Source organism: Bos javanicus, chromosome 16, assembly GCF_032452875.1.
Source record: "Bos javanicus breed banteng chromosome 16, ARS-OSU_banteng_1.0, whole genome shotgun sequence".
NCBI lineage: Eukaryota > Metazoa > Chordata > Mammalia > Artiodactyla > Bovidae > Bos > Bos javanicus.
This window is the reverse complement of record NC_083883.1, coordinates 72,233,966-72,260,376: the sequence shown is the minus strand read 5'-3', so window position 1 is coordinate 72,260,376 and position 26,411 is coordinate 72,233,966. Positions and strand designations below refer to the sequence as shown.

At 38.5% G+C, this 26,411-nt stretch overlaps 1 protein-coding gene across 1 annotated transcript in view; it reads right to left on the bottom strand.

The window, feature by feature from the left end:
* Window positions 1-26,411, bottom strand: part of INTS7 (integrator complex subunit 7) — an 83,519-nt gene that overhangs the window by 13,516 nt on the left and 43,592 nt on the right. Inside the window, exons 8-16 of the mRNA XM_061383573.1 lie at window positions 24,453-24,570; window positions 17,510-17,644; window positions 16,089-16,186; window positions 14,541-14,780; window positions 12,525-12,662; window positions 11,475-11,681; window positions 2,497-2,691; window positions 1,875-1,978; window positions 566-634 (exon numbers count right to left, since the gene is read on the bottom strand). Coding sequence (XP_061239557.1) covers window positions 566-634; window positions 1,875-1,978; window positions 2,497-2,691; window positions 11,475-11,681; window positions 12,525-12,662; window positions 14,541-14,780; window positions 16,089-16,186; window positions 17,510-17,644; window positions 24,453-24,570 — 1,304 coding nt within the window. The remainder of the gene's footprint in view (window positions 1-565; window positions 635-1,874; window positions 1,979-2,496; window positions 2,692-11,474; window positions 11,682-12,524; window positions 12,663-14,540; window positions 14,781-16,088; window positions 16,187-17,509; window positions 17,645-24,452; window positions 24,571-26,411) is intronic.

Sequence of the window (26,411 nt, the reverse complement as noted above, 5' to 3'; positions counted from 1 at the left end):
TTCGCTGTTCACCTGGAACTACCACAACATTGTTCATCAGCTATGACCCAATACAAGACAAAAAGTTAAAGTTCAAAAAATAAATGAATGAATATTATAATAGACATCCTTTTGTAAAAAAATAATAATTAAAAAAATAGAATGCTTCACTGATAATATACTGAGAAATAGGGGACATGGGTTCGATCCCTGGTTGAGGAACTAAGATTCCACTTGCCGCAGAGCAACTCAGCCTGCACGTCACAACTGCTGAGCCTGCAAGCTCCAGAGTCCACGTGCCACGAGAGATGCCCAAGGGCCACAACTGCTGAGCCTGCGAGCTCCAGAGTCCACGTGCCACAAGAGATGCCCAAGGGCCACGACTGCTAAGCCTGCGAGCTCCAGAGTCCACGTGCCACGAGAGATGCCCAGGGGCCACGACTGCTGAGCCTGCATGCCCAACCAGAGAGTCCGGGCACCACAACAAAAGATCCCACAGGATGCAACAAAGACACTGCACACTACAATGAAGGCCTGAAAGCCAAATAAATTGTAGATAAAAAATGAAAGCCTTAAAAAAAAATACCTTGCTGATTCTGGGTCCAAAATGAGGGCTTCAATTGCATGAGATATCAGTAGACAGCTCTGCTGCTGTCTGAATTATGTTAAGGTTATACGTTATACGTGATAATAGAGAAATGTACTACAGACTTTATATTTGAATATTAAATAAGGCAAGATGAAAATCACCATATTCCTGGTGAAGGTAACTATGTTACTAATTCAAACAGGCTGTGGCAGTTTTGTTTTTTTTTCCTTTTAAGGGATATATGTTGTCTGTAATAGTTCTAGGAAGGGTGCTTCAGAGGTTCATGTTGGAAAGAGGAACCCAAGCAACAGGCTCTGTGATTCACTCACAAAAGCTCTTTATCTTAGATACAGGCGTTTCACCAATAAACGTTAAAAACCACCACCACAATAAGGGTCTGTAGAGTGGTTACCCTGGAGATTCCTAGGCTGGGGCTCAAGGGATCTGTTAACCCTCCTGAAATGATATGCAAACTCTGGGAGGGTATGTGCATATATGCATTTTTCAGGGGAGAGAGTCCATAGCATTTATTAGGTTTTCCATCGGGTAAGGGAAATTGCCATAAATTATTGATGTACAGGTCCCACAACTAAAAATCAATTTATCTCTTTCCTTTTCAAAAAGGATCTAAGGCTGCTAATAAAAAAATATGGGGAACTAAAGATGGCTTAGGGAACAAAAGTGATGACTGAAACAACTGAATATATCATTAATAAAGGTGATGGGATCTAGGGTTGTTAGCTGTGAAGAAAAGAAGGTGAGGCAAGAGAGAAAATGGCTCTCTGGTGGAAAAATGTTTTGTAACTCAAGTGAGCACAAAGACCTCAAAACTCATCAGACCTTGGTTGTGGATACTCAAGAGGGAAAAAGACCACCCACCATTGAGTCACCACCTTTTAAAAAGCTTGGTTGAAAAAGAAAAGTATAATTATACTTTTCATACTAGATTTCAAAAAAAAAAATCATTACTTACAGTAAATTTGTGGGCTTCCCTGGTGGCTCAACTAGTAAAGAATCCACCTGCAAAGCGGGAGACCTGGGTTTGATCCCTGGGTTGGGAAGATCCCCTGGAGAAGGGAACGGACACCCACTCCAGTATTCTGGCCTGAAGAATTCCATGGACTGTATAGTCCATGGGGTTGCGAAGAGTCGGACATGACTGAGTGACTTTCACATTGTAAATCTGTTATTTAATGTATATTTTAGTTATCTAATGTATATTTTAGTTAAGCATATCTGAAGTATTTATTCTACATTTAAAAGAATACTTCCGATGAACAAGAAATATCAGGCAAGTTTAGGATACAGTTCTACATTCCTCAGAGTTGCCGAATCAGCATCAAAAGATGCCTGATAAAGATCCCCATATCGGGAAGCAAGGCTTCGGAATTCTTCCATGGACAGCTTCATCTATAAAGAAGGAAACATATCAATTATGATAAATAAACAAACATGCTATCATTATTGTGTAAACAACACAAACACTGAAACCTAAGGAAAAATCCTCAATTAAAAAAGGCAAAAAATGCTTCAACTCTTTTTCATTTTCAGTTCACTCAGTTTTATGAACTGTTGAGGATTAATAAAGGTGGCAAATGAAACCACAAATGGGCGTAAGATTATAATAATTTACATACCATGTACAGAAACAAAAACCAGTGCATTTTTAGCTTCTTCAAAGTTCTACTAAAATCCTTTCTCTTTATATAAATATATAGCATGGAGTGAGGTATCATCAATCATTCTGTCATTTTAATAAGCTTTCATAGCTTGTGTTTTGCAAGACAGATGAGTTTATAAACATTTGCTGTTGCCTATGAGTCAAACCACTGATTTCTAAATTTCACAATTTTTTTGATCTCACAACTAACCTCAAAAACTTCTAAAGTGTAAATAAAAACTGCACTGAAAATACAGTTAAGACATGCCTGATTGGAGATGCGACCACACCGCTGAAGGTCATTCCCTAAGGTCATGGCAATAGTTGTGGCGATTGCAGGTGGGGGGCTTGTCTTGAGGCTATTACAAGTGCAGATAAGTTGAGAGAAGGCTTGTAGAAGGTCAATTCTGAGCTTTACAAATTCACACTGAAAACTTAAAGGATTCAGTGGTGTACTGGCAGCCTGGGGAATTAAAAAAAAAGATATATTTAAGACAAAGTAAACATAAAAGGAAGATGGTGAAGGGCAAAGTATTTGTCGTACTCTGTGCAAAAGACCAATAGTTCTAATAGCGATGGATAAACACCTATAACGGGAGGATGTAATATAGAAAGGAAGACACTGTTATTAGTGGCAACTCTGAAAATCTAGGTTCTATCAACCCTGAGGATCCTTCCTTCCTAAATCTGCAAATACCTTACAACACATGGATCAGCTAGACTGTCAGCAGTAAGATACCATATAAAGGGTGCTTCATGGACATTAACACTCTCCCCAGATTCCCTTATGACATTCCTACCTTTCTAACCTGAAATTTTCATGCTGGAATCATTAGCAGAATTCTTAAAAGGTTGGAGTGGGGAGAAAAGGAAGGTAAGGCAGGAGAAATATACTGTTAGACAGTCACTGCTTAAAAAGCATGTTGCTGGTAGAGCTGAGGCAAGGGACAGCCAGATTATGTGGGGCCTGCAAACAACAGGCAAAGTTCTGGATTATGTTTTAAATGTGGTTAAAAGGCAGTTTCAACAACAACAAACAAAGCATGTTGCCTCATGGCTGCTTTCTTCCATGACTAGTCCAGGTCAACTTTATTTTACTTACTTATTAATTTTAAAAATCTGTTTACTTTTGGCTGCACTGGGTCTTCATTGCTGTGCACGGGCTTTCTCTAAGATGTGGCGAGCAGCGGCTACTCTCTAGTGGTGGTGCACAAGCCCCTCATTGTAGTGGCTGCTGTTGCAGAGCACAGGTTCTAAGGCTCATGGGCTTCAATCGCTGCAGCACACGGGCTCCAGAGCTCTGGCTCAGGAGTCGTGGTGCACAGGCTTAGCTGCCTCGTGGCATGTAGGATCGATCTTCTCAGACCAGGGATCAAACCTGGTCCCCTGCATTGGTAGGTAGATTTTTAACCACTGGACCACAAGCAAAGTCTCAAGCCCAGATTAATTTTAAGGAGAATTTCTCATTAGACATTTAGAATGGACAGAGAGGCTACCAAGGAATAGGTTATAACACACAAGTTTCAATGAGAATGGAGAAAAATCAGGGATAAGTCTTAAATAGCAAAGAGCAGCATCAGCTAGGTAAAGAAGGCAAAGAATTTAAGTCAAGTCAGTGTCCAGCAAGGTAAGGGAGGCAAAGAATTTAAGTCAAGTCAGTGTACACAGGGAGAAGGCAATGGCACCCCACTCCAGTACTCTTGCCTGGAAAATCCCATGGACGGCGGAGCACGGTAGGCTGCAGTCCATGGGGTTGCTAAGAGTCGGACATGACTGAGCCACTTCCCTTTCACTTTTCATTTTCATGCATTGGAGAAGGAAATGGCAACCTACTCCAGTGTTCTTGCCTGGAGAATCCCAGGGACGGGGGAGCCTGGTGGGCTTCCATCTATGGGGTCGCACAGAGTCGGACACGACTGAAGTGACTTAGCAGCATGAATTTCAAGATAACTATAATTACCATATTAAAGAATTTCAATGACAAGATAGAGGATCCTAAAGAAGAATTACAATATATAAAATAATCAAATGTAAATTTTGAAACTGGAAAAACACAATAAATGAAATTAAGAACTTAATGAATGAGTTTAATATATCAATTAGACACAATGTAAATGAGAATTATGGGAATGGAAGACAGGCCAGAAGAAAATATTGAACTAAGTATGGAGAGATAAAAAGGCAAAACATACAGAAGAGAATGAAGAGATACATGAGACTTGGTAAAAAGAATTAACAAAGGGGTACTTGGAGTCATTGGCTGAAGAGATAATGGCAAATGTTCCATAACTGACCAAAGTCATCAAGCCATATATTCAAGAAGTACTGTGAACCCCAAAAGGCACTTATTCTGATAGGAGTATAAACTGGAAACCACCACAGACAACTTTTTGGTAGTATTTATTAAAGCTGAACTTGAATATATCCTGTGACACAGCACTACCATCCAGAAAATATGCACACTTCTACCAAAAGATATGCAAAGAAAGTTCAGAGTAAAATTATTTTAAATAGCCCCATCCTGGAAATAACTCAAATGTTGATCAAAAATAAAAGATAAACAGATTGTTATAACAGTCATCCAAAAGAATATCATGATGATATGAAATGAACAAACTACTGTAATATGTAACAAAAACCATTACTGTATCACATAAGTATAAAGCTGAGTAAAGAAGCTATAATTAAAAGTCTAATACTGCATGATTTCTTAAATGATAATGAAAAACAAGCCAAAACTAATCTATAATTTTAGAAACCAAAAGTGATTTCTGTAGAGAAAAGTAAAGGGAGTGACTTGAAGGGAAAACATTTCTTAGAGTGATTGTGAATGAAAAGGTATGTGCAATTCATATTACCTACAAAAAACTGGTATTTAGAACATACAAAATGAAAAGACAACCTACTGAGTGGAAGGAAATATTTGCAAATCATGTATTTAATAAGGGGTTAATATCCAAAATACATTTAAAAACTCTGACAACTCAATAGTAAAAAAAAAAAAAAAGCATTCTGATTAAAAAATAGGCAGAGCTCTGAATAGACATTTTCCCAAAGACACATAGATGGCCTCAGCATTACTAATCATCATGGAAATGAAAATCAAAACCACAATGAGATATCACTTCACACCTGTCAGAATGGCTATTACCAGACCAGAGGTAACAAGTGTTGGAGAGGATGTGAAGAGATGGGAACACTGTGCACTTCTGACAGGAGTGTAAACTGGCACAGCTACTATGGAAAACAGTATGAAGGGTCCTCAAAAAATTAAAAATAGAACTACAAGTTCCAGCAGTTTCACTTTTGTGTTTTTACCCAATGAAAACAAGAACACTTAATTCAAAAAGATTTATGCAACCGTCACGCTGCAGTTTTATTTACAACAGCCAAGATATGGAGGGCATCTAAGTTCCCATCAATAGACAAATGGATAAAGAAGATGCAGCATACATATATACCATGGAATATTAGCCATAAAAAAAAGAAGGCAATCTTGTCATTTGCAACAACACTGATGGACCTAGATGATATTAGGCTAAGCTAAAAAAGTCAGAGGAAAACAAATACTGTACGATTTAACTTATAAATGGAATCTAGAAAACAAAACAAATGAATAAACATAACTAGATAGAAACAGAGTCATAGACCGAGAGAAGAGGCGGTTACCAGAGGGGAAGAGGGTGGGAAGATGAAACATACAAGGGAGATTAAGAGGTCTAAACTATCAGACACAAAATAAATGAGCCACAGATAATGTGATGTACCTATGAGAAATACAGCCAATAATTATGTAATATATTTTTATGGTGACAGATGCCAACTAGACTTATGACAGTACCATTTTTAAATATGCAATGCAAACATTGAATCAGTGTATAGTGTATAAGGAACTGAGTTTTGTAGTCAATTATACTTAACAAATCAACAAAAAAATTTCAAATTTTTGGCTACCAGAGGTGGAAGACTGGGGGTGGGGGCAGGCGGAGAATTGAAAGAAGGTAGTCAAAAGGTACAAAATTCCAGGTATACGTAAGTTTTAAGGATAAAATGTACATAAGATGTATGATACATATGAAAGACAAGAGTAAATCCTACATGTTTTTTCCACAAGAAAAAAAGCTATTTTCTCTATTTCTTTAATGTTGTATTTATATGAGACCATGGATGGTCACTAACCCCATTATGATAATCAGTTCATGATGTATACTGATCATCATGCTGTACACTTTAAACTACACAGTGTTTTATGTCAATTATATCTCAATAAAACTGGAAGAAAAAACAAGTTTTAAAAACACTATATTGAATATTTGAAGGTTGCTAAGATAGTACATCTTAAAAGTCCTCTTCACAAGAAAAAAAAAAATTAGTAACTATATACGTGACAGATTTTAACTATCACCAGACTTAATTGTAGTGATTTCACAACAGATAAAATATCAAATTCTATTGCACATCTGAAACAAATACTATGTTCTATAATAAGCAAAACTCAAATATGCAGATATATAAAGTTTAATTGTATTAATTACTCCAATCATAACTTCCAGAACATACCAAGGGGGAAAATGTAGAGTAACAAGAACTCTTATACCCTGCTGGAAATACTGTAAATTTAAAACTACTATGGAAAAACTCCTGGTATCAGCTAGTCAACTGAAGATGCACATAACTTATGCAATTCTACTCCAAGGCAGTACTTTAGATCCGTATCTTTTAATAGGAGCAGGAATATCCTCAGCATTTCAGAAAATTCAGCATCTCCAGTCAATGACGGTTAGGCTAGCAGCAGTCTCTCCAACCACTCTATCACTGGGACAAACAGAAACATCCTCACATATTTCTAAATTGGAGCAGGGGGCAGATACACAGTTTTGATTGAGGTATACTGCTCTAGAGAAGGGTTTTCAACCTCCGTATACTAGTGACATTTTGGAATAATTCTCAAATTTTGAGGGGAGCTGTCTTGTGCTTTGTTGGATGTTTAGCAGCATCTTTGGCCTTTATCCACTAAATGCTAGTTGTGATAACCATAAATGACCCTAGACATTGCTAAATGGAGCTAAAATCATCCCCAGTTTAAAATCAGTGTCCTGGAGAAATCTTTTCATAGGTGCATCAAAATATGTCCAAGAACGTTCATAGCAGTAATGCTTTAGCAGCAAAAAAATGGAAAAAAAATAAAAATTTCCATTAACATTAAAATAAACTGACATATACAGCAGTGAAACTGACCTATAACTTTATGGAACAAGATGGATGAATCTTAGGAATATAATTTAGATAACCAAAACAAGTCAGAGAAAAACACATTATTTCTTTTCATATAAAATTCAAAAACAAGCAGCATAAAACAGTACCTTGTTTAAAAACAGAGCATGTTAAAAATGTAAAGATTCAGGACGGTGGTTACCTTTGTAAGGTAGGAAAAGGTACACGAACATGGAGGGGCACACACGAACTTTACAAGCTTTGGTAATGTCCCGTTTTCTAAACTGAGTGCTAGTTCAGTTCAGTCGCTCAGTCGTGTCCGACTCTTTGCGACCCCATGAACCACAGCACGCCAGGCCTCCCTGTCCATTACTAACTCCCGGAGTTCACCCAAACCCATGTCCATCGAGTTGGTGATACCATCCAACCATCTCATCCTCTGTCATCCCCTTCTCCTCCTGCCCTCAATCTTTCCCAGCATCAGGGTCTTTTCAAATGAGTCAGCTCTTTGCATCAGGCAGCCAAAGTATTGGAGTTTCAGCTTCATCATCAGTCCTTCCAATGAACACCCAGGACTGATCTCCTTTAGGATGGACTGGTTGGATCTCCTTGCAGTCCAAGGGACTCTCAAAAGTCTTCTCCAACACCACAGTTCAAGAGCATCAATTCTTCGGGACTCAGCTTTCTTTATAGTCCAATTCTCACATCCATACAGGACCACTGGAAAAACCATAGCCTGACTAGTTGGACCTTTGTTGACAAAGTAATGTCTTTGCTTTTTAATATGCTGTCTAGGTGGGTCATAACTTTCCTTCCACGGAGTAAGCGTCTTTTAATTTCATGGCTGCAATCACCATCTGCAGTGATTTTGGAGCCCAGAAAAATAAAGTCGGCCACAGTCTCCACGTTGCCCCATCTATTTGCCATGAGGTGATGGGACCAGATGCCATGATCTTAGTTTTCTGAATGTTGAGCTTTAAGCCAACTTTTTCACTCTCCTCTTTCACTTTCATCAAGAGGCTCTTTAGTTCTTCTTCACTTTCTGCCATAAGGGTGGTGTCATCTGCATATATGAGGTTATTGACATTTCTCCCAGCAATCTTGATTCCAGCTTGTGCTTCCTCCAGCCCAGCGTTTCTCATTATGTACTCTGCATATAAGTTTATACTTGGATATTTGATATCTTTATACACCCTACATAATATATAGATATAATACCTATTCAATATTTAATAAAGTAAAAAATAAAGACCCACCATCTGTAGGCAGATTGCTACAATGGTTCATCTAATCATGCTTTCCCATTCCCATTCCAGTCTCCACAACTTGTGTAATCTCCCTTAAAGTGTGGACAGAACCTGTAACTTGCTTCTAATTAATGGAATATGGAAAAAGTAATAGATTGTGAGGATGTAATTTAGGTCCAATGATCTGACTTTATACTCATCAAAAGGGAGATTATTCTGGGTAGATCACTCCTCATCAGCTAAGTCCATTAAAACAGTCTTGAAGGTAAGAGATGTTCCTTCTGGCCTTGAGGCTTCCACAAGTCTCACAGCTGTGAGGACATGAATCCTGCCAACAATTACATGAGTTTAGAAGGGGACCCTGCACCCAAATCCCAAACAAGACTGGCCCTGGCTGACGCCTTGACCGCAACTCTGTGACAACACGAGCAGGGCACCCAGTGAAGTCACGCCTGGACTTCTGACTCATGCAAATGGTAAAACAATAAATAATAAATGGGTCCTGTTTTAAGCCACTAAATTTGTGGTAATTTGTTTCACAGCACAGAAAGCTGATACAAACACTTTTTATGAATTTTATTCCTAAGAAGCAAGGTAACTATCATTAACCAATCTACTGGGAAATCAAATACCCAACATTGCTATAGCACCTCCAACAAGCACAGTTTAGTTTGGTTGAAGAAAGTTTAAAAAGCATAATCATCACAGCTGACAACCTCAAATTAGATCATTCATGTATCAAGGAACAAAAGGGCAATTAGGCTTCCCTGGTCACTCAGCTGGTAAAGAATCCACCTGCAATGCAGGAAACCCCAGTTTGATTCCTGGGTCAGAAAGTTCCCCTAGAGGAGGGATAGGCTACCCACTCCAGTATTCTTGGGCTTCCCTGGTGGCTCAGATGTAAAGAATCTGCCTGCAATGTGGGAGACCCAGGTTTGATCCCTGGGTGGGAAAGATCCCCTGGAGGAGGGCATGGCAACCCACTGCTGCATTTCTTGCCTGGAAAATCCCATGGACAGAAGAGCCTGGTGGGCAACGGTGCATGGGGTGGCAAAGAGCTGGACATGACTGAGCAACTAAGCACATGCTCAAATCATCTCTATTAAAAAGACAGAAAGCTATCATCAAATCCACACGTGTCAAATAAACAAATTTTCTAAAAATCTTAAAAAAAACCCCAAAAAAAAACAACCTCAAAACCGTGATAGTATAGTATTTATAATCAGAAATGTGAGAAGTTCCAAATGACTGTTAAGGCTTATACTTCCTTCCTGTTGAGACTGCTCTCAAGTGAAGAATTATTTCCTGATTCTTTTATCCTCAAAGCAGTGTTTGGCACATAGCAAGTGCTTACAGTCTGCTGAATAAAGGAACTCCATTTCAAAAGATGATTTGAAGATCAATAACCTGCCTTAGGTCACAATGTGTTAATTGCAGAACAGAGGCTAAGACAAGGTTCTTTTGTCTGTCAATTGGCTGCTTTCTTCCTACATCAGAATTCACTTCTTAATTACTGCCAAACCTCATTAAACACACATACCACACAAATCATTAAGACTATTAAGTATTCGATAAGATTTTTTCCATAATATTAATGCTACCTGCCTCACTATTTTGTTAGCCTGTATCACAGTTCCTATTGTTCACTGTACTAAGTGATTAACAATTTTCTGCTCCACATCAACTAGAAAATGAAATAATTCTACTGACTAGAGCCAGTAACAGTACTTTTAGATTTTCTGAGGTATTTATTAGCCGGATATAGGCAACAACGATCTTTTCCCAGGATAATCAAGGGAAGAGAACCACAGAAGTCAGTGCTACCCCTTAAAATGGAGGGGAGCCACTCCTATATTCCTGTTTTAAAACAGTAGTCAATCAATCCCAGCCCCCTAAAATCATTCCTCAAAAGATATGCACCCACAGTTATCTGAACAGTCTGTCTTGTGACATCTGTTTGTTCTCTGTTCTGTTTGCAACACTTCTCTTTGAATGGCCCACTATTAAAAACATTTTAGATTATGTGATAAATATAAAACAGATACCAAAAGTTTTATGGCCCCATCTATATACATATAATTTTTAAAGTCAAGTGACAATACTTTAAACATGCTTAATGGTGATTACACAAACTTTCTACTCTTCAGGGGGAAAAGTCCTTGCATTAATATATAAAACACACATTTTAGGAAACAGGTACTTACTTAAGAAATAGAACTGGTTTCAAGAAAATGTTAAGGATCTGCTCTCTCTGCACCCCTCTTTCTTTCTTGGCAGGAAAAAAAATGGAAATGGTAGTAGCTGGCTGATTGTTAATTTGGAATGGGAAGACATCACAGAGGGATAAAAGGTGAGATACTGGCATCCTAGATAATTTCTTCTTTATTTACAAAATAAGAAACTCTAGTAAGTAGCTGCCAGGTATGAGATGGGGTGGAGGGTTCACATTTGACAACAGTAGTGATCCAGGTTGGGGTCTTACTCATAGGAGTCTGGAAAGGGGGGATCCCACCTCCAGTTATCCCTCCTGCATGGATTCAGCAATTCTCTTCACATGTGTACCTGATACTTGATACAAACAAAATGATAAATGTTCATCAATCTAGGAACAGTAAAAAGTGGGGGAGGGGTTAATGATCTACTTCCAGGTCCTATTCATTATTTTAATACTGCCAAATACATGTGTATCAGCAAATTTTTCAAGGTTAAAAGAGAATAGCCCCAAAAGAAAAAAGAAACCATTCTCACAAGTCATCATCACCAAAGGAGAATTAAGCGCACTCACTGTTAAGGAAGCAATCCCTTTGTGGTAGAATTTTAAAGACTCAGCAATGCAAGAAAGTGCTGAACTATAATTCTCTTCTTGTAACCCGGTGAGGCACTGTTCTGCATGTGAGAACTCCTTCAAACTATTCAGCCAGAAGTAGAAATGTTCGGAGGCAACCTGAGTCAGCAAAGTCTGATAAAGCTCTCTGGCCATGTCATGATTACCCTAAAAAAAAAAAAAGTGGGGGGAGGGAGAAATGAGGGGCATGATGAGATTCTTTCACTTGAACTGCCTGATGTAGCAGCTAAAAGAGAAATTCAAACCCTGGATAAAGTTTTAGCAATCATTCCTCACATTATATAACTGTGTGAGTCTCCGTCAAAGTAGCTCTTCAGAGAAAATATGCTGAGCCGCTTTTACGTAACATAATGCCTGAAGTTCTGTACCAAAAAGTTCCAAAGAGAAAACGAATGGTGGTATCTATAACCCGGGTCTAGAATTCTAGTTCAAGATTTAGAAAGTATACATCCTTATTGTATGTCATTTTCGTATGAGCTATTTAGTAGGGTGGGGAGAAGTCCAGTCAAGTTCCATCAAGTATTACTGTGCCCCCTGGAAATGACTGACGGAGAGGGAGGGATTTGAGGGGGGATGTGAATGCCTGTTAATGCCTGGGGGTGAGGGATGCTCACTGTCCTGCCCAGTATAGGAATGATAAGGTGGGGGATAAAAAGGGAAGAAAGACGTGGGAAGCTGAAAGGGGAGGACAGAAACACGAGTGGGAAGGAGCTGTGTTTCCGAGAGCACACGATAAACTGAAGGCGCTGCTAACAACCTACAGCCGGAAGCTATTTCTGGAATTCCCGTGGAATCTCTCCCTAACAATGTATATATTGTTCTCATGTGTGTATGTTAAAAATTAGGTCCTTTCCTTCATCACCTTTTAATCCCATGACTAAAAAGTACTTCCACTTTCATCTTTAGTTTTGACTAGGAGGAACAATCGCACAACCTAAAGGCTCGTAATCTGCCCTTTGCACAACCCAGTTCCCGCAGGACAGTACGTACCATTCGGGATGCCTGTCTGGCAATCCGGTAGACAGTCCATCCATTGGAAACGCTTTCAAGCTGCTGCTTTATTACTGCCTTTACTTCAGCAGACAGTGCTTTCTGACTGGCTACAAAAATCACAGTGGCCAAGCTCACCTAACACCAAGCAAGAACAAAGTCAAGGAAATTGTTAACTCTACCCAATGTTATAGATAACTTTACCCAGAAGGGTGAAAAACTAATTAGAGCCTACTGAAAAAGAACAACATTTGTCTTCCTTTGACACTTACTAAATTTCCACTTTATTCCATTACTTTGTGTATAACAGCAAATAATTAGAAACAATGCCCATTAATATGGATAAACTATGATATTAACATAATCACACAATGAAAAACTATAGAGCAGTGATATGGATAAACCAGAAATACTCTTATCAATATAGAATCAATACAGATTCACATAAAACAGGCAAAATGCAAAAGATTACATGTAGTACGATAACATATAAAGTTAAAACATACAAAAAATCTTGCATATCATGTAGGAAATATACTAAGGCAGTAAATATAGAACAATACATATGGGAATGACAAACATCAGTTTTGGGATAGTGGTTACCTATGCTGACAGGAAGGAAGAAGACACCATCAGGGAGATACACAGGCAGGTACAGGTCAACTGTACTAGCAACGTTTTTTTCTTAAACTAGGTGACGGATGCAAGACCTCTCATCATATTTTTCCTGATGTGTTTTTGAATATTTTGTGTCATAATTTAAAGTTGTTTTTAAAATAGTACTAACAAAAAAAAGGGATAAAGAACATTAATTGACAATGCTGCTTCAATGAAAAGCAGACTTGGCTACTTGCTTCTCAGTATTCCAAAGCCAACACATACAAGGATCCACACATACTGTGATAAATGCATGATTTCCACGACCACTGCCACTTAAGACATCAGGGTAGCCTTTCCTGATAGCAAATGATGAGACGGGGGCGATCTTTTACATAATGCCCCCTGCAGGATTAAACATAAAATGGGCTTGAGGAAGTAATTTCATTAAGCTTTTTCCCAAGCCATATAATCAGATGACCACAAACAATATGGAGAGGCTACTTTGAAGCTTAATTCCAATTTATGCCTATTTAGCATGCAGTCTACTCTCAGCCCTGGAGAACTTTCAAGTAAACATTATTACACAACTTCCATGCCTTCTGGGTTTTTTCTAAGCATGTAACTTTTCCAATGCCAGGACTGCAGTGAAACCCAAACTGGATCCTCAACAGCTAAAGAGGTCCTGGACTGGCAAAGAGGAATTGATTTAATTCCTCTTATGGTCGCTGATATCACTAGGTCATTTTACTTATATTTTTGGAAGGACAAAACAGGGTTTGGTTCATTATTTATTTGCTTTGTAGAAAAGAGGAAAAAATAAAAACAAACCCTTCAGTTTCATTTTGTCCTTTGTAAGCAAAAATATCAGATTGAAGGCTTTGGCTACACTAAGCTGATTTGACAGGACTTAGGAAGAAAGCCGGAGAAGGCAATGGCACCCCACTCCAGTACTCTTGCCTGGAAAATCCCATGGACGGAGGAGCCTGGTAGGCTGCAGTCCATGCGGTTGCTAAGAGTCGGACACGACTGAGCGACTTCACTTTCACTTTTCACTTTCCTGCACTGGAGAAGGAAATGGCAACCCGCTCCAGTGTTCTTGCCTGGAAAACCCTAGGGACGGTGGAGCCTGATGGGCTGCCGTCTATGGGGTCGAACAGAGTCGGACACGACTGAAGTGACTTAGCAGCAGCAGCAGCAGCAGCAGCAGGAAGAAAGCTGTTTTACATGTGAACTAAACAGGGCTTTCTATACCTAAAATGGAAACACCAAAAAGCTCCAGGTCCCCACCCTATTTTCACTTCAGCATGCTCCTGGTCTTAGCTAATTATTTTAACCTGCTGACTTCTTGGATTACTGATAATCCTCCCTAGACTGGAACCCATTCATCCACGGGAGGTTTGAAAAGTAGCTGTTTACCAGAAGCTCCTGTTGCTTGTCTGTGGCTGATCGTCCGATCACCTTGTAGAGCTCCACGAGGTCACCGAGCATCCCATCGCCCAGCACGGGCAGCTGCATGGCAATGGCGGCCAGGCAGTGGCACATCAGAATGCGGGCAGTGTCCTGAGCGCTGTGCAACTGAGTCAACAAGGTCTCAACCACGGACTGGCTGAGATGGGGCCTGCCCTTGGCCAACTTCACCATACAGTTCAGAGCAATCTGCATATTGAATAGAAAGTGGACTAGTTACATTTAGAAGGTATGAAGTGAAGCTTTAAAGAAAGTAACTCTCTAAAATTACTAGGAAGAATCAAGAAGGTTGTTGGTAGGCACAAAAAATGTACTGTGGTCCCACAGGGATTCTGGGGATCTGCCAATCACACGGTGCCTATTTCCTTCACCACCTCTTGATTATCAGCTTCTGTTTAACAGTACCAGCATCTTTATTATTCATCATTATAACCACATCATACCTTTTCTTAACATGCTAAAGTAAGTCATGATTTTTCTCAACTATACCTTAAACAAGCTACAGTTCTTACATTCTCCAGTGTCTAACAGCCTTTTACTTCTTTCAGTCCTACTTTTCTTAATTATTTTCTGCCATCAAATATTACTTTTCATGTTTAACTCCAATAATAGTCTCATTTCACCTTAAAATGTTTAACTATCTCTAAGATGATAGCTCGGTGAGTGGATTAACACTAGAGCTTCTATACTGTATAAACTAATATACACTCACACAGTTATGAATTGCGCTGCAGTAATTTCATTAGTTCTTTGTGACCTTATCAGTGTTACCTCAGATTACAAAACTTGCAAAAGTACAGGAGCTCTGTCTGTTTAACTTTGCTTTACATTATCTAAGTGAAAGTGAAGTTGCTCAGTCGTGTCCGACTCTTTGCGACACCATGGACTGTAGCCTACCAGGCTCCTCTGTCCATGAGATTTTCCAGGCAATAGTACTGGAGTGGGTTGCCATTTCCTTCTCCAGGGGATCTTCCCAACTCAGGGATCGAACCTGGGCCTCCCGCATTGTAGACAGATGCTTTTACCGTCTGAGCCACCAGGGAAGTCCTACATTATCTAGGACCATCATAAATATCTATTACAACTTAATAAATACTTTCAACTGATGGCAAAATAGGCCAAACTCAAATTTTTACTTCATCTGTCTTTTGGAATAACAACAGTCAAAATACTAGCTTTGAAAGTGAAGATCAAGGGCAAATATTTGTTTAAGCCAGAGGTTGACAAACTCTTGCACTTTGACCAAATCTTGCCTGTTTATGCAAATAAAATTTTACCAGAATACAGTCATACCATTAACCCTTCCCTTAAAAAAAAAAAAAAATACATTGTCCACAGCTATTTTTTTCCCTATAATAGCAGAACTGAGTAGTTGTGACAAAAAGTGCATTGTCTGCAAAGCTTAAAATAGTTACTATCTGACCCTTTACAGAGAGACTGGCCATCTACACTTTCGGCAGTGAAAACAGGCATTATATTAAAATAGCTGATGTTCACCTTTAAAGTGGCTTGAGCACCTGGGCTATCATCTTGACTACAAAGCACCAGAAGGGATTCCAGGCCAAAGACAGCATCTTGTTCCAGTGCCAAAAGGTCTAGAGGGAAAACACTGCGTTTTTAATGGTCAAGTAGAGAAGCTGACACACACACACACAGAACGCACACAGAAGAAAAAACATTCAGGACGAGAAAATACAAAACGGCTTAGCCAGGAAGAATACTAAGAACAGCAAACCACGTATCGACATGGCGTGTGTCAAATCTTCCAAACTAGTCTAACATTACACAGGTCCATTTTTACCTAGGATGCAACCTTCTTATTGAGGTAGAAATGCTTTCTAGAAATAATCAAGATCCCACTTTATCTTACTAGTGTTTTAAGTCAGATCATAAAGAAATAAACCCTTTATATGTCTCATGTAATACCAGTACTATATCATCTTTTCACTACTTTTGAGCTAAAATTTCTCTAAAGTTCTGTGTGTGTATGTATATATACATATATATAAAACCACATTTAGGTTAATATTAATATATGTCAGCTTTGAGAATACAGAGCGGTTTTCTGTGTTACGTGGTAGATAATACTTATTACTACGCCAAAAACTGAGTTACTGAAATCAGAATGAACAAACAAATTAAATGCCTTTTGAGTCAGTGTAAGAGCTTGGCAAACAATGTCTGGTGAAGATCAAGGTGCTGGGAAAACAAAGGTACTAGTCACAAGCAGTGCTGAAGCCTAGTGGGGATAAGAGGGACTGCTGATCCTTAACAAATATCAAAATAAGCACTGAAACAGATGAAACATCCAGAATGCATTCCTGGTTTTGAACACCAGCATGAATTTCTTTAGGTCAAAAGATGTTAAGAATACAATAAAATATATGCATTATTTTCTACGTACATCCTTCTTGACTATGCAAGTCATTTAATGCTATAGATACCTAGAGATAAATTCCATGACAATTTAATTTACATTGCTCTGTTAATTCATTTGCCCTCCAGGTGAAAACTATTTGTTACTTTAGCCTCTCAATAATTTCATATGCTTTTTCTCCCCTAAATTTTCTAGTTTTTTTTTTTTAAACAAGTGAGCAAACTGATAATCACTGGATGGTTATAAGCAGTCTCCAGCCATAGCACCATATGTGCAAAGGTAAAGCAATAGGAGGAGATGGGCAATGCTCCATAAAACCTTTCAGTTCTGCACTCCCAATCCCAAGGTCCTCATTTTCTTTTCCCAAAGAATTAAGTAGTCTTGAGAAAATCTGCCCTCAGAACATTCAGGAGGAGGTGACTAATAGATAAAAGCACACAGCCTAAAAATAATAAGGGATTAAAAAACGAAATACAAACAGGACTCTGGTGAAACTCCAATCTAAAAGTTCATACATAATATCAGTCTTGATCAAACTTACCTTTTTCTTGACAAGATACAGTTATATTAGTTAGGACTCTCACTCCATGAGCTGCAATGCCCCTGTTATTATGGTAACAGCACTCTTGGGCTAATTTGACTAAATCAGAGGATCTAGGGGACGAACCCACATTTCCTAAACAAGCAAAGAAAAGTAGGGCAGATTTAATTAATTTACACAGTTCAAAAGCAGTTCATTCTATAGGTTCATTTTTTATCATTTTCAAGAGAAAATCTCTAACAATGAATTTCAACAAAATTTTCTACCTCTACCCTATGATCAATATACAAAACCATCCCTTTTTCTCCTGTTCACATACTTAGAATAAGTATATGCTAAGTAGTTGTGTAATGATTAAGATCTAAAATTAACATAATAGTCCCCCCCAAATATTAATAAAAACTGACTAAGAAACACAGCAAAAGCCAAGATTGTATCTTGAACATTCAAATGAATTCTCATTAAAACACAATCATTACAAGGCTTCTTGTCAGATAAAAACCTTTCATTCAAGAGAGGAGAGAAAAGAGAAACAAAAATTTTAAGTTTGCTCGTCCCACCTCAATTGCTGGCATATAGTTATACTGCAAAAGGTTTATGTAAGAATTTATGATTTTAGAGCTAGCGAGGACTTGAAGATCTTCTGATTCAATACTATTTTTACAGAAGAAATTGAAGCCTAAAGATCTTAAGCATCTTGCCACTGAGGTCATATAAACTTGTTAGTTATGCACCAGCTTTGTGCTTTATACGTTAAGTTCTATCCTATAGTTAAAAATCACACTTGAAATTCTGTAACATAAGGTTTATGCTGTGAATGTTTTTATTTGTAGCAGAGAAGCTCTCAGTTATAGGTGAGTTTAACATCAAGAAGAATCTGAAGATTAAAGCCAATTCAACTTCTCAGCAGGGTCTTTCATTCCTGTCCTTCTCTGCCCTGTTTATTTTTCCATGATTCCTATCAACTATAACCTTGTCTTTTACACCGAGGGCAATCACACTTTTTGAGGTTTGAAGGGGGACACTGTTACTAATAACAACAGGCATAAACCAAGACTACCCCAGGTGGTCTGGGACATATGGTCACTTTACTGATTTCCACTTTGACATAAAACTACTAGTGTAGGTAAAGCCTCAGTGGTTTTTCAACAGGCAAAACATGTGAAGGATGAACGATGATTTTTTTTCACAAAACAATGGAAATTGTAATTTTCTCCATTCTTTCCCTTGTACATGTAATATGGACAATGACAACTCATCTATAAATTTACAAGTATGTTTTGAACTTGCTTTTCTCTTTTTTTCTCATTGAGATGTCAAAGAAAACTTGGGGGAAAAAACAGGAAAAAAAAGTCTCTAAACTCACAAACCAGCATAACCTTTTAATTAGCTTTCTGTATACTTTAAAAAATCTTTTCCCCTATGCATACAGTTTTAAAATTCATAATCAGGATAAGTAGATACTGTCAATATTCTGCCTTTAAAATATAATATTTGTGAGCATTTTTCTATGTCAATTGTTTCAGGGGTAAAATTATTATTTTTAGTTTTTTATTTAGAAATAATTTACTAAGATAAATTTACTTGATTTGAAAAGTTCAACCAAGAGTAGGAAAAAGGTAAAAAGTTACTGAGTGAAAAGTCTTCCTCAATCACCTAAGGTTATATTTTTTGCGTATCATTCTAAAAAGTGTACACATTTGTAAGCAAAATCCTTTCTTTTTTCCTGTTATATACACTGCTGCGCATCCTGCTTTATTTCCCCCAGACATTACGTCATGGAGACTATTCCATGCCATATATTCTTTTTAGTAAGCCGCACTGATTGCTATTGCAGTTATGTGTCATAATTTATTTAATGAGTTCCCTATTGATGGACCTTCTTATGGTACTCCATCTCCAACGATGGACAATATTTTGCTACTACATTAATGATGCTATGAATAACCATGTACATATCATCTCTCAAATGTGAGACTAAATTAGTAGGATAAATTCCAAGAAGTGGAATTTCTCTATGTTTTTCACTTATAATTTTGAGGAGTACTTCCAAATTACCTATGCTGAAGTTTAACAATTTACATTCCCACCAGCAGTGAATGAGAGTAGCTTTTGATTAGCCACACCCTTGTCGACACAACATATTATCAAACTTCTGAATCTTTGCCAAACTGATTGATTAGAAAAATATTTCAGTGTTGCTTTAATTTGCATTTTTCTTAGGTATTTTACATGCTTAAGGCCCATTTTGTTAGGGATAATTTAGACACACTAAATTTAAGTCTGTTTTACAAACTGTTTATCTGGTTATACTAAAACTCTAATCAATGAAAATATACTTAAATATTCACTATTAGTTATGGAAATAATCTGACTTTAGAAAATACCTGACATTTATTTCTTGTGGGCATTACCTAGTCTGGTTGTTTAAGTTGTTTGCTTAATTCCATATACAAACTACAATTTAACAAAATTCAAAAAAAAGGACAAAGAAAATATCTAGCTTGTGAAGTGCTTGAATGTTATACCTTCACACACTTACAAAGGTCTTTGGAACTAGAAAGTAAAGAAAAAGAAAGACATCTTGCATCTAGGTCAGTTTAGTATAGCGAAGAATCCCGAGACAGAGCCCTTGGGCCCGGGTGCTTCACAGGTATGTGACTTTGGACACGCCATAGAAACCCTGTGAGCCTCAGATCCCACACCTGTAACTTCTGTGCACGTGCCTCACTGAACAGGGACTTGTACAAAAGCCCTTGTATGGGAGGGCGCCTATAAACTGTAAGATGAAATTAATACTTTGCCTACTGCTGCTCTTTCAGTGTGTGACAGCAGTCAAGGATATTAACTGCAAGCTGGAGAAGACTCCTTAAAGACCCTTGGACAGCAAGGAGATCAAACCAATCAATTTTAATGGAACTTAACCCTGAATACTCATTGGAAGGACTGATGCTGAAGGCGAACCTCCATTATTTTGGTCATCTGATGCGAACAGCCGACTCACTGGAAAAGTCCCTGATGCTGGGAAAGATTGAGGGCAAGAAAAGGGGCAACGGAGCGTGAGATGTTTAAATGACATCACTGACTCAATGGACACAAGTTTGAGCAAAGTCCGGGAAATGGAGTAGGACAGGGAAGCCTGCTGTGCTGTGGTCCAAGGGGTTGCCAAGAGTCAGACACAACTGGGTGACTGAACAACAATAAACTGAGATTGGCTGATTTATGTAGAAAAAAGAATTTATTGAAAACACAATGAGTATAAGTAGATCATTGATTTTTTTTAATTGTTGATTTAAAAGAAAGGCTGTGATAACCTCTCTCATCTCTTGTAGGCATGCCCCTTTGCAATGCAACTTTCCAGTTCCTTGCATCAGCAGGTGTTTATTTCTCCACCTATCTGGGCTTGGCCATCCGACTTGCTTTGGCCAATAAGACATTAAAAAACATGTGCAAGCAAAAGGCTAAGAGTGCTCATATGCTGGTGGCTTGTCTTCTTTTGGGTGCTGCTAGAATGGCAACCTACTCCAGTACTCTTGCCTAGAGAATCCCATGGACAGAGGAGCCTGGTGGGCTGCTGTACATAGGGTTGCAAAGAGTCAGACGTGACTAAAGCGACTTAGCATGCAAGCATGCATTGGAGAAGGAAATGGCAACCCACTCGTGGTCTTGCCTGGAGAATCCCAGGGACAGAGGAGCCTGGTGGGCTGCTGTCCATAGCGTTGCAAAGAGTCAGACATGAATGAAGCGACTCAGCATGCAAGCATGCATTGGAGAAGGAAATGGCAACCCACTCGTGGTCTTGCCTGGAGGATCACAGGGACAGAGGAGCCTGGTGGGCTGCCATCTATGGGGTCACATAGTCGGACACGACTGAAGCGACTTGGCGGCAGCAGCAGAACCTTAAGAACATGATGTCAACAAGCCCAAGCTGGACTGCTACAGAGTCAGAAGGAGGAGAACCACAGTGCCTCCGGTGAAAGTCTTTGCGACCTGTAGCTGGTGAATGAGGCCATCTCAGACCATCCAATCTGGTCAAGATGGCAGACAACTGTGGTTTCAAGTCACAGAGTTTAGATTTATTATGTAGTAATAGATAACTAATACAGAGGTACCTCACACAATTATTGAAAAGGCTGGAAAACTAAGTTCAAAAGATGGATAGGAATAAGCTGAGGCTAGAGACCAACCAAAGGCTATAGCCCAAACCATGCACAGAATTAGCCCAGGGAAGACATGCTCACCGCTGCTACTGTTGCTCGCTGCCACAGCTTATGTTGCTGCCAAAGGAGCAGATACGGCAAACATCCCTGCTACAGTGCACCCTGGAAACTGGATACTGCTGTGGTCATTGCTGTATCATCAGAACGGATTCTCAGATATCACTACTTCTTGCTGTCACTGCCTTCCAATTTATTCTCCAGTATGAAAATGATTAGTTGAGTCCAGACCGCTGCGTGCACCCTAGATGGCAGGAGCCTTGGCAATAGAGCATCAGGTCTTTACAGCTTCCTACCAAGACTTATATGGTGGGGAATTTCCCTTACCCAATAAGTGAGTTTATATGCTGTGAAGCCATAAGAAAGACAAATGCATAATGCAGTTCCTTAATTAATTCAATTCAGAATAACTAACTACACGCAAGTAAAGTAATGCTCAAAATTCTCCAAGCAAGGCTTCAACAGGACGTGAACCCTGAACTTCCATATGTTCAAACTGGATTTGGAAAAAGCAGAGGAACCAGAGATCAAACTGCCAACATCTGTTGGATCATTGAAAAAGCAAGAGAGTTCCAGAAAAACATCTACTTCTGCTTTATTGACTATTTACAATAAACTGTGGAAAATTCTTAAAGAGACAGGAATATCAGACCACCTGACCTGCCTCTTGAGAAATACGTATACAGGTCAGGAAGCAACAGTTAGAACTGGACATGGAACAACAGACTTGTTCCAAATCAGGAAAGGAGTATGTCAAGGCTGTATACTGTCACCCTGCTTACTTAACTTATACGCAGAGTACATCATGAGAAACACTGAGCTGCATGAAGCACAAGCTGGAATCAAGATTGCTGGGAGAAATATCAATAACCACAGATATGCAGATGATACCACCCTTATGGCAGAAAGTGAAGAAGAATGAAAGAGCCTCTTGATGAAAGTGAAAGAGGAGAGTGATAAAGCTGGCTTAAAGCTCAACATTCAGAAAACTAAGCAGAGACATTACTTTGCCAACAAAGGTCTGTCTAGTCAAGGCTATGATTTTTCCAGTAGTCATGTATGGATGTGAGAGTTGGACTGTGAAGAAAGCTGAGTGCCGAAGAATTGATGCTTTTGAACTGTGGTGTTGGAGAAGACTCTTGAGAGTCCCTTGGACTGCAAGGAAATCCAACCAGTCCATTCTGAAGGAGATCAGTCCTGGGTGTTCTTTGGAAGGAATGACGCTAAAGCTGAAACTCCAGTACTTTGGCCACCTCATGCAAAGAGTTGACTCATTGGAAAAGACTCTGATGCAGGGAGGGACTGGGGGAAAGAGGAGAAGGGGACGACAGAGGATGAGATGGCTGGATGGCATCACCAACTCGATGGACGTGAGTTTGAGTGAACTCTGGGGGTTGGTGATGGACAGGGAGGCCTGGCGTGCTGCAATTCATGGGGTCGCAAAGAATCGGACACGACTGAGCAAGTGAACTTAACTGAAATGATGGCATCTGGTCCCATCACTTCATGACAAATAGATGGGGAACCAGAGGAAACAGTGACAGACTTTTATTTTTTGGAGCTCCAAAATCACTGCAGATGGTAACTGCAGCCATGAAATTAAAAGACACTTGCTCCTTGGAAGAAAAGTTATGACCAACCTAGACAGCATATTAAAAAGAAGAGATATTACTTGGCCAACAAAGTCCATCTAGTCAAAGCAATGGTTTTTCCAGTAGTCATGTATGGATGTGAGAGTTGTACTATAAAGAACGCTGAATGCCGAAGACTGATGCTTTTGAACTGTGGTACTGGAGAAGACTCTTGAAGAGTCCCTTGGACTGCAAGGAGATTCAACCAGTCTATCCTAAAGGAAGTCAGTCCTGAATATTCATTGGAAGGACTGATGCTAATGCAATACTTTGGTCACCTGATGTGAAGAACTGACTCATTGGAAAAGACTCTGATGTTGGGAAAGATTAAAGGCAGGAGGAGAAGGGGACAACAGAGGATGAGATGGTTGGATGGCATTACCGACTCAATGGACATGAATTTGAGTAAACTCTGGGAGTTGGTGATGGACAGGGAGGCCTGGCGTGCTGCAGTCCATGGGGTTGCAAAGAGTTGGACACAGCTGAGCGGCTGAACTGAATTGAACTAGAAAAGGAAGCAACAGAGATCCTACAAAACTTGCATTCAAACAACAAAAACCTTTAAGCTTAAGTGTGTTATATAAGCAAGCTCCTCATGAGGCATTAATAGAGGCATTTTGGAGTTAAATCATTTTGAACAGGCAAGTAGGAAAGCATTATTGAACTGAGGCAAAATTGTATTTTAATCATTTTCCAGAAGGATAACATATGCGTAAAAGGAAGCATATGACATTTGCTTTTAAAATTCACCACCACTTGGCCTTTGAAATATACTTAAATCCAAAGGGCAATTTAAGTCAGAGACATACAAAAGCAAACCAGCTATTTTGAGCACTCTCAAAAATATTATTTCATCCACATAACAATGCAAAAAAAGGCAAATCCAGAAAAACTATAGCCTTGAGTTAAGATCAAGGATGCAAGATTTTATTATTTTAGGAATTACTTAAGAAATCATTTTTTAAGAAATTACTAACACGTAACAGTAAGAAACTAAAACCTTTCTTGATTCTAAAGCCTTAAATTGAAATATAAACATGACATGAATAAAAGATCATTAGCATGTTATCCATATATCACCTTTCTTCTCTTTACCTGAAGCTATGCTGAAGTAATGCTTGACGGCGATGGTCCCTGACAGCGTGGCAAGGACAGAGAGCATCCCGAGTTTCAAGCTGTCGTAAGGAGTCTGCAGGGCACATTCACAGAGTGCCTGAAATGCAAAAGAGAAAGGAACACGTAAGTTAAAACATCCATACGCCTTAAAACTGTCTACTCATTGTGAATGTTCCAGCTTTCAGAGAAACTGTATCTTTCTTCCACAAGAAAATACTTCAGTCAAACTTGCCACAGCCAAGAGGAACCTAAGGAGATATGTTAGCTAAATATAATGTTGTATCCTAGATGGATCTGGAACAACAGCAAAAAACAAAGACACTGGGTAAAAGCTGAAGAGGTCAGAACAGAGTATGAGCTTTGGTTAATAATAATAATGTTTCAATACTGATTCATTGATTTTTTTCTTTTTTTTTTGATTCACTGATTTTTAACAAACCTACTATACTCATGTAAAACATTAATAACTGGGGAAACTGGTTGTGGGTATGTGGGAGTTCTCTGTACTACCTTCTCCATTTTTCTGTAAATCTATACATGTTCGAAAAAATACAGTCTGTTAAAAAAAGTCATGATAAACTTTTTATTAAGGTTATTATCAGTTATGTACTGCTTACTTCTCACAAGCAGAAGTTCCAACATATTTACCTTATCTAAGAGATATGAGTATTAGCTGAACATAAATGAATATATGTGTGTGTGTATATATATACACACATATATATATTTAAAATAATTGAGAGTGTAGCATTCTATCTAGCTAATAAGTGAGTGGGCTGTCTCTCTGTTCTTCTCCATTTCAGGTCACTTCCTCTACTCCTTACCTAGGTGCTCTGATGTATTACTAAAATCAAGGTGCTAGTTTTTCTCTCACTGCAGTTAACCCTGAATATGTTAGTGACCGTTGGCTAGCATAGTGACTGTTGGCTCATCCTGGATATTTACTCTTACGACTCTATAACAATATACATATGGTCAAATAACTGTCCTGTTAAACTAATTCCCATTCTCTCGCAAAGTTTCAGAAGATGAACAAAACTGAAAGACTAGGGAAACAATAAAAAATTAAATTTCACAAAGAGTTAAACAATAAATTTAATATGACCCCAGTAAAAATGTCAACAAAATCTTGGGGGGAGGGGACAACTTAGATAACCTTTATCTAAAGATCATATGGAAAAATAAAAACGAGAAAATATGCAGAACATTCTGACAAAGTATAATGACAGACAAAATAAGCCCTATCAAACATTAAAATATATGATAAATTTGAAGAAATAAAATAAATTTTTCCTATTTCATAGAAACCGAAAGAGAACTGGTCCCAGAAACAGATTCAATTACACAAAGAATTTAATATATGATAATGGTATTTCAAATCAGAGAGACCAGGTAATAAACTGTTCAAGGTCAACTGGCCAATCACCTGGAAAAAAAAAAACTTGATTTTTTTCTTTTTTTATGGCAAATCAAAAGAAACTAAAAAGTACAAAGAGTTAACAAGGGAAAAGAAAACATAAAATGATAATTGACAAAACTGGAAGAAAAATTCGTATCATGTAAAGTCAACAGAGGTCCAACAATCTTTGTATTAAAGTTCTTACTAATAAATAGGCAAACAAAAAGAAAAATCAGTAGTTCACAGAAAAAATTTATACAAATATTTTAAAATTTCATTCATAATTTGAAATTTTAAATAAAAGTTAGAGTTGTTTTTCACCAATCTGATTGGCCAAGATTGAAATTTAATAATACATAACACTGAAAAGAGTATGGGGAAACAGGCACTCTACCACACTGTTGACAGAAAGGTGCATGTGTGTGTGCTCAGCTGCTAAGTCATGTCCAACTGTGTGTGAGCCTATGGACTGTAGCCCACTGGGATTTCCCAGGCAAGAATACTGGACTGGCTTGCCATTTCCTACTCCAGGGGATCTT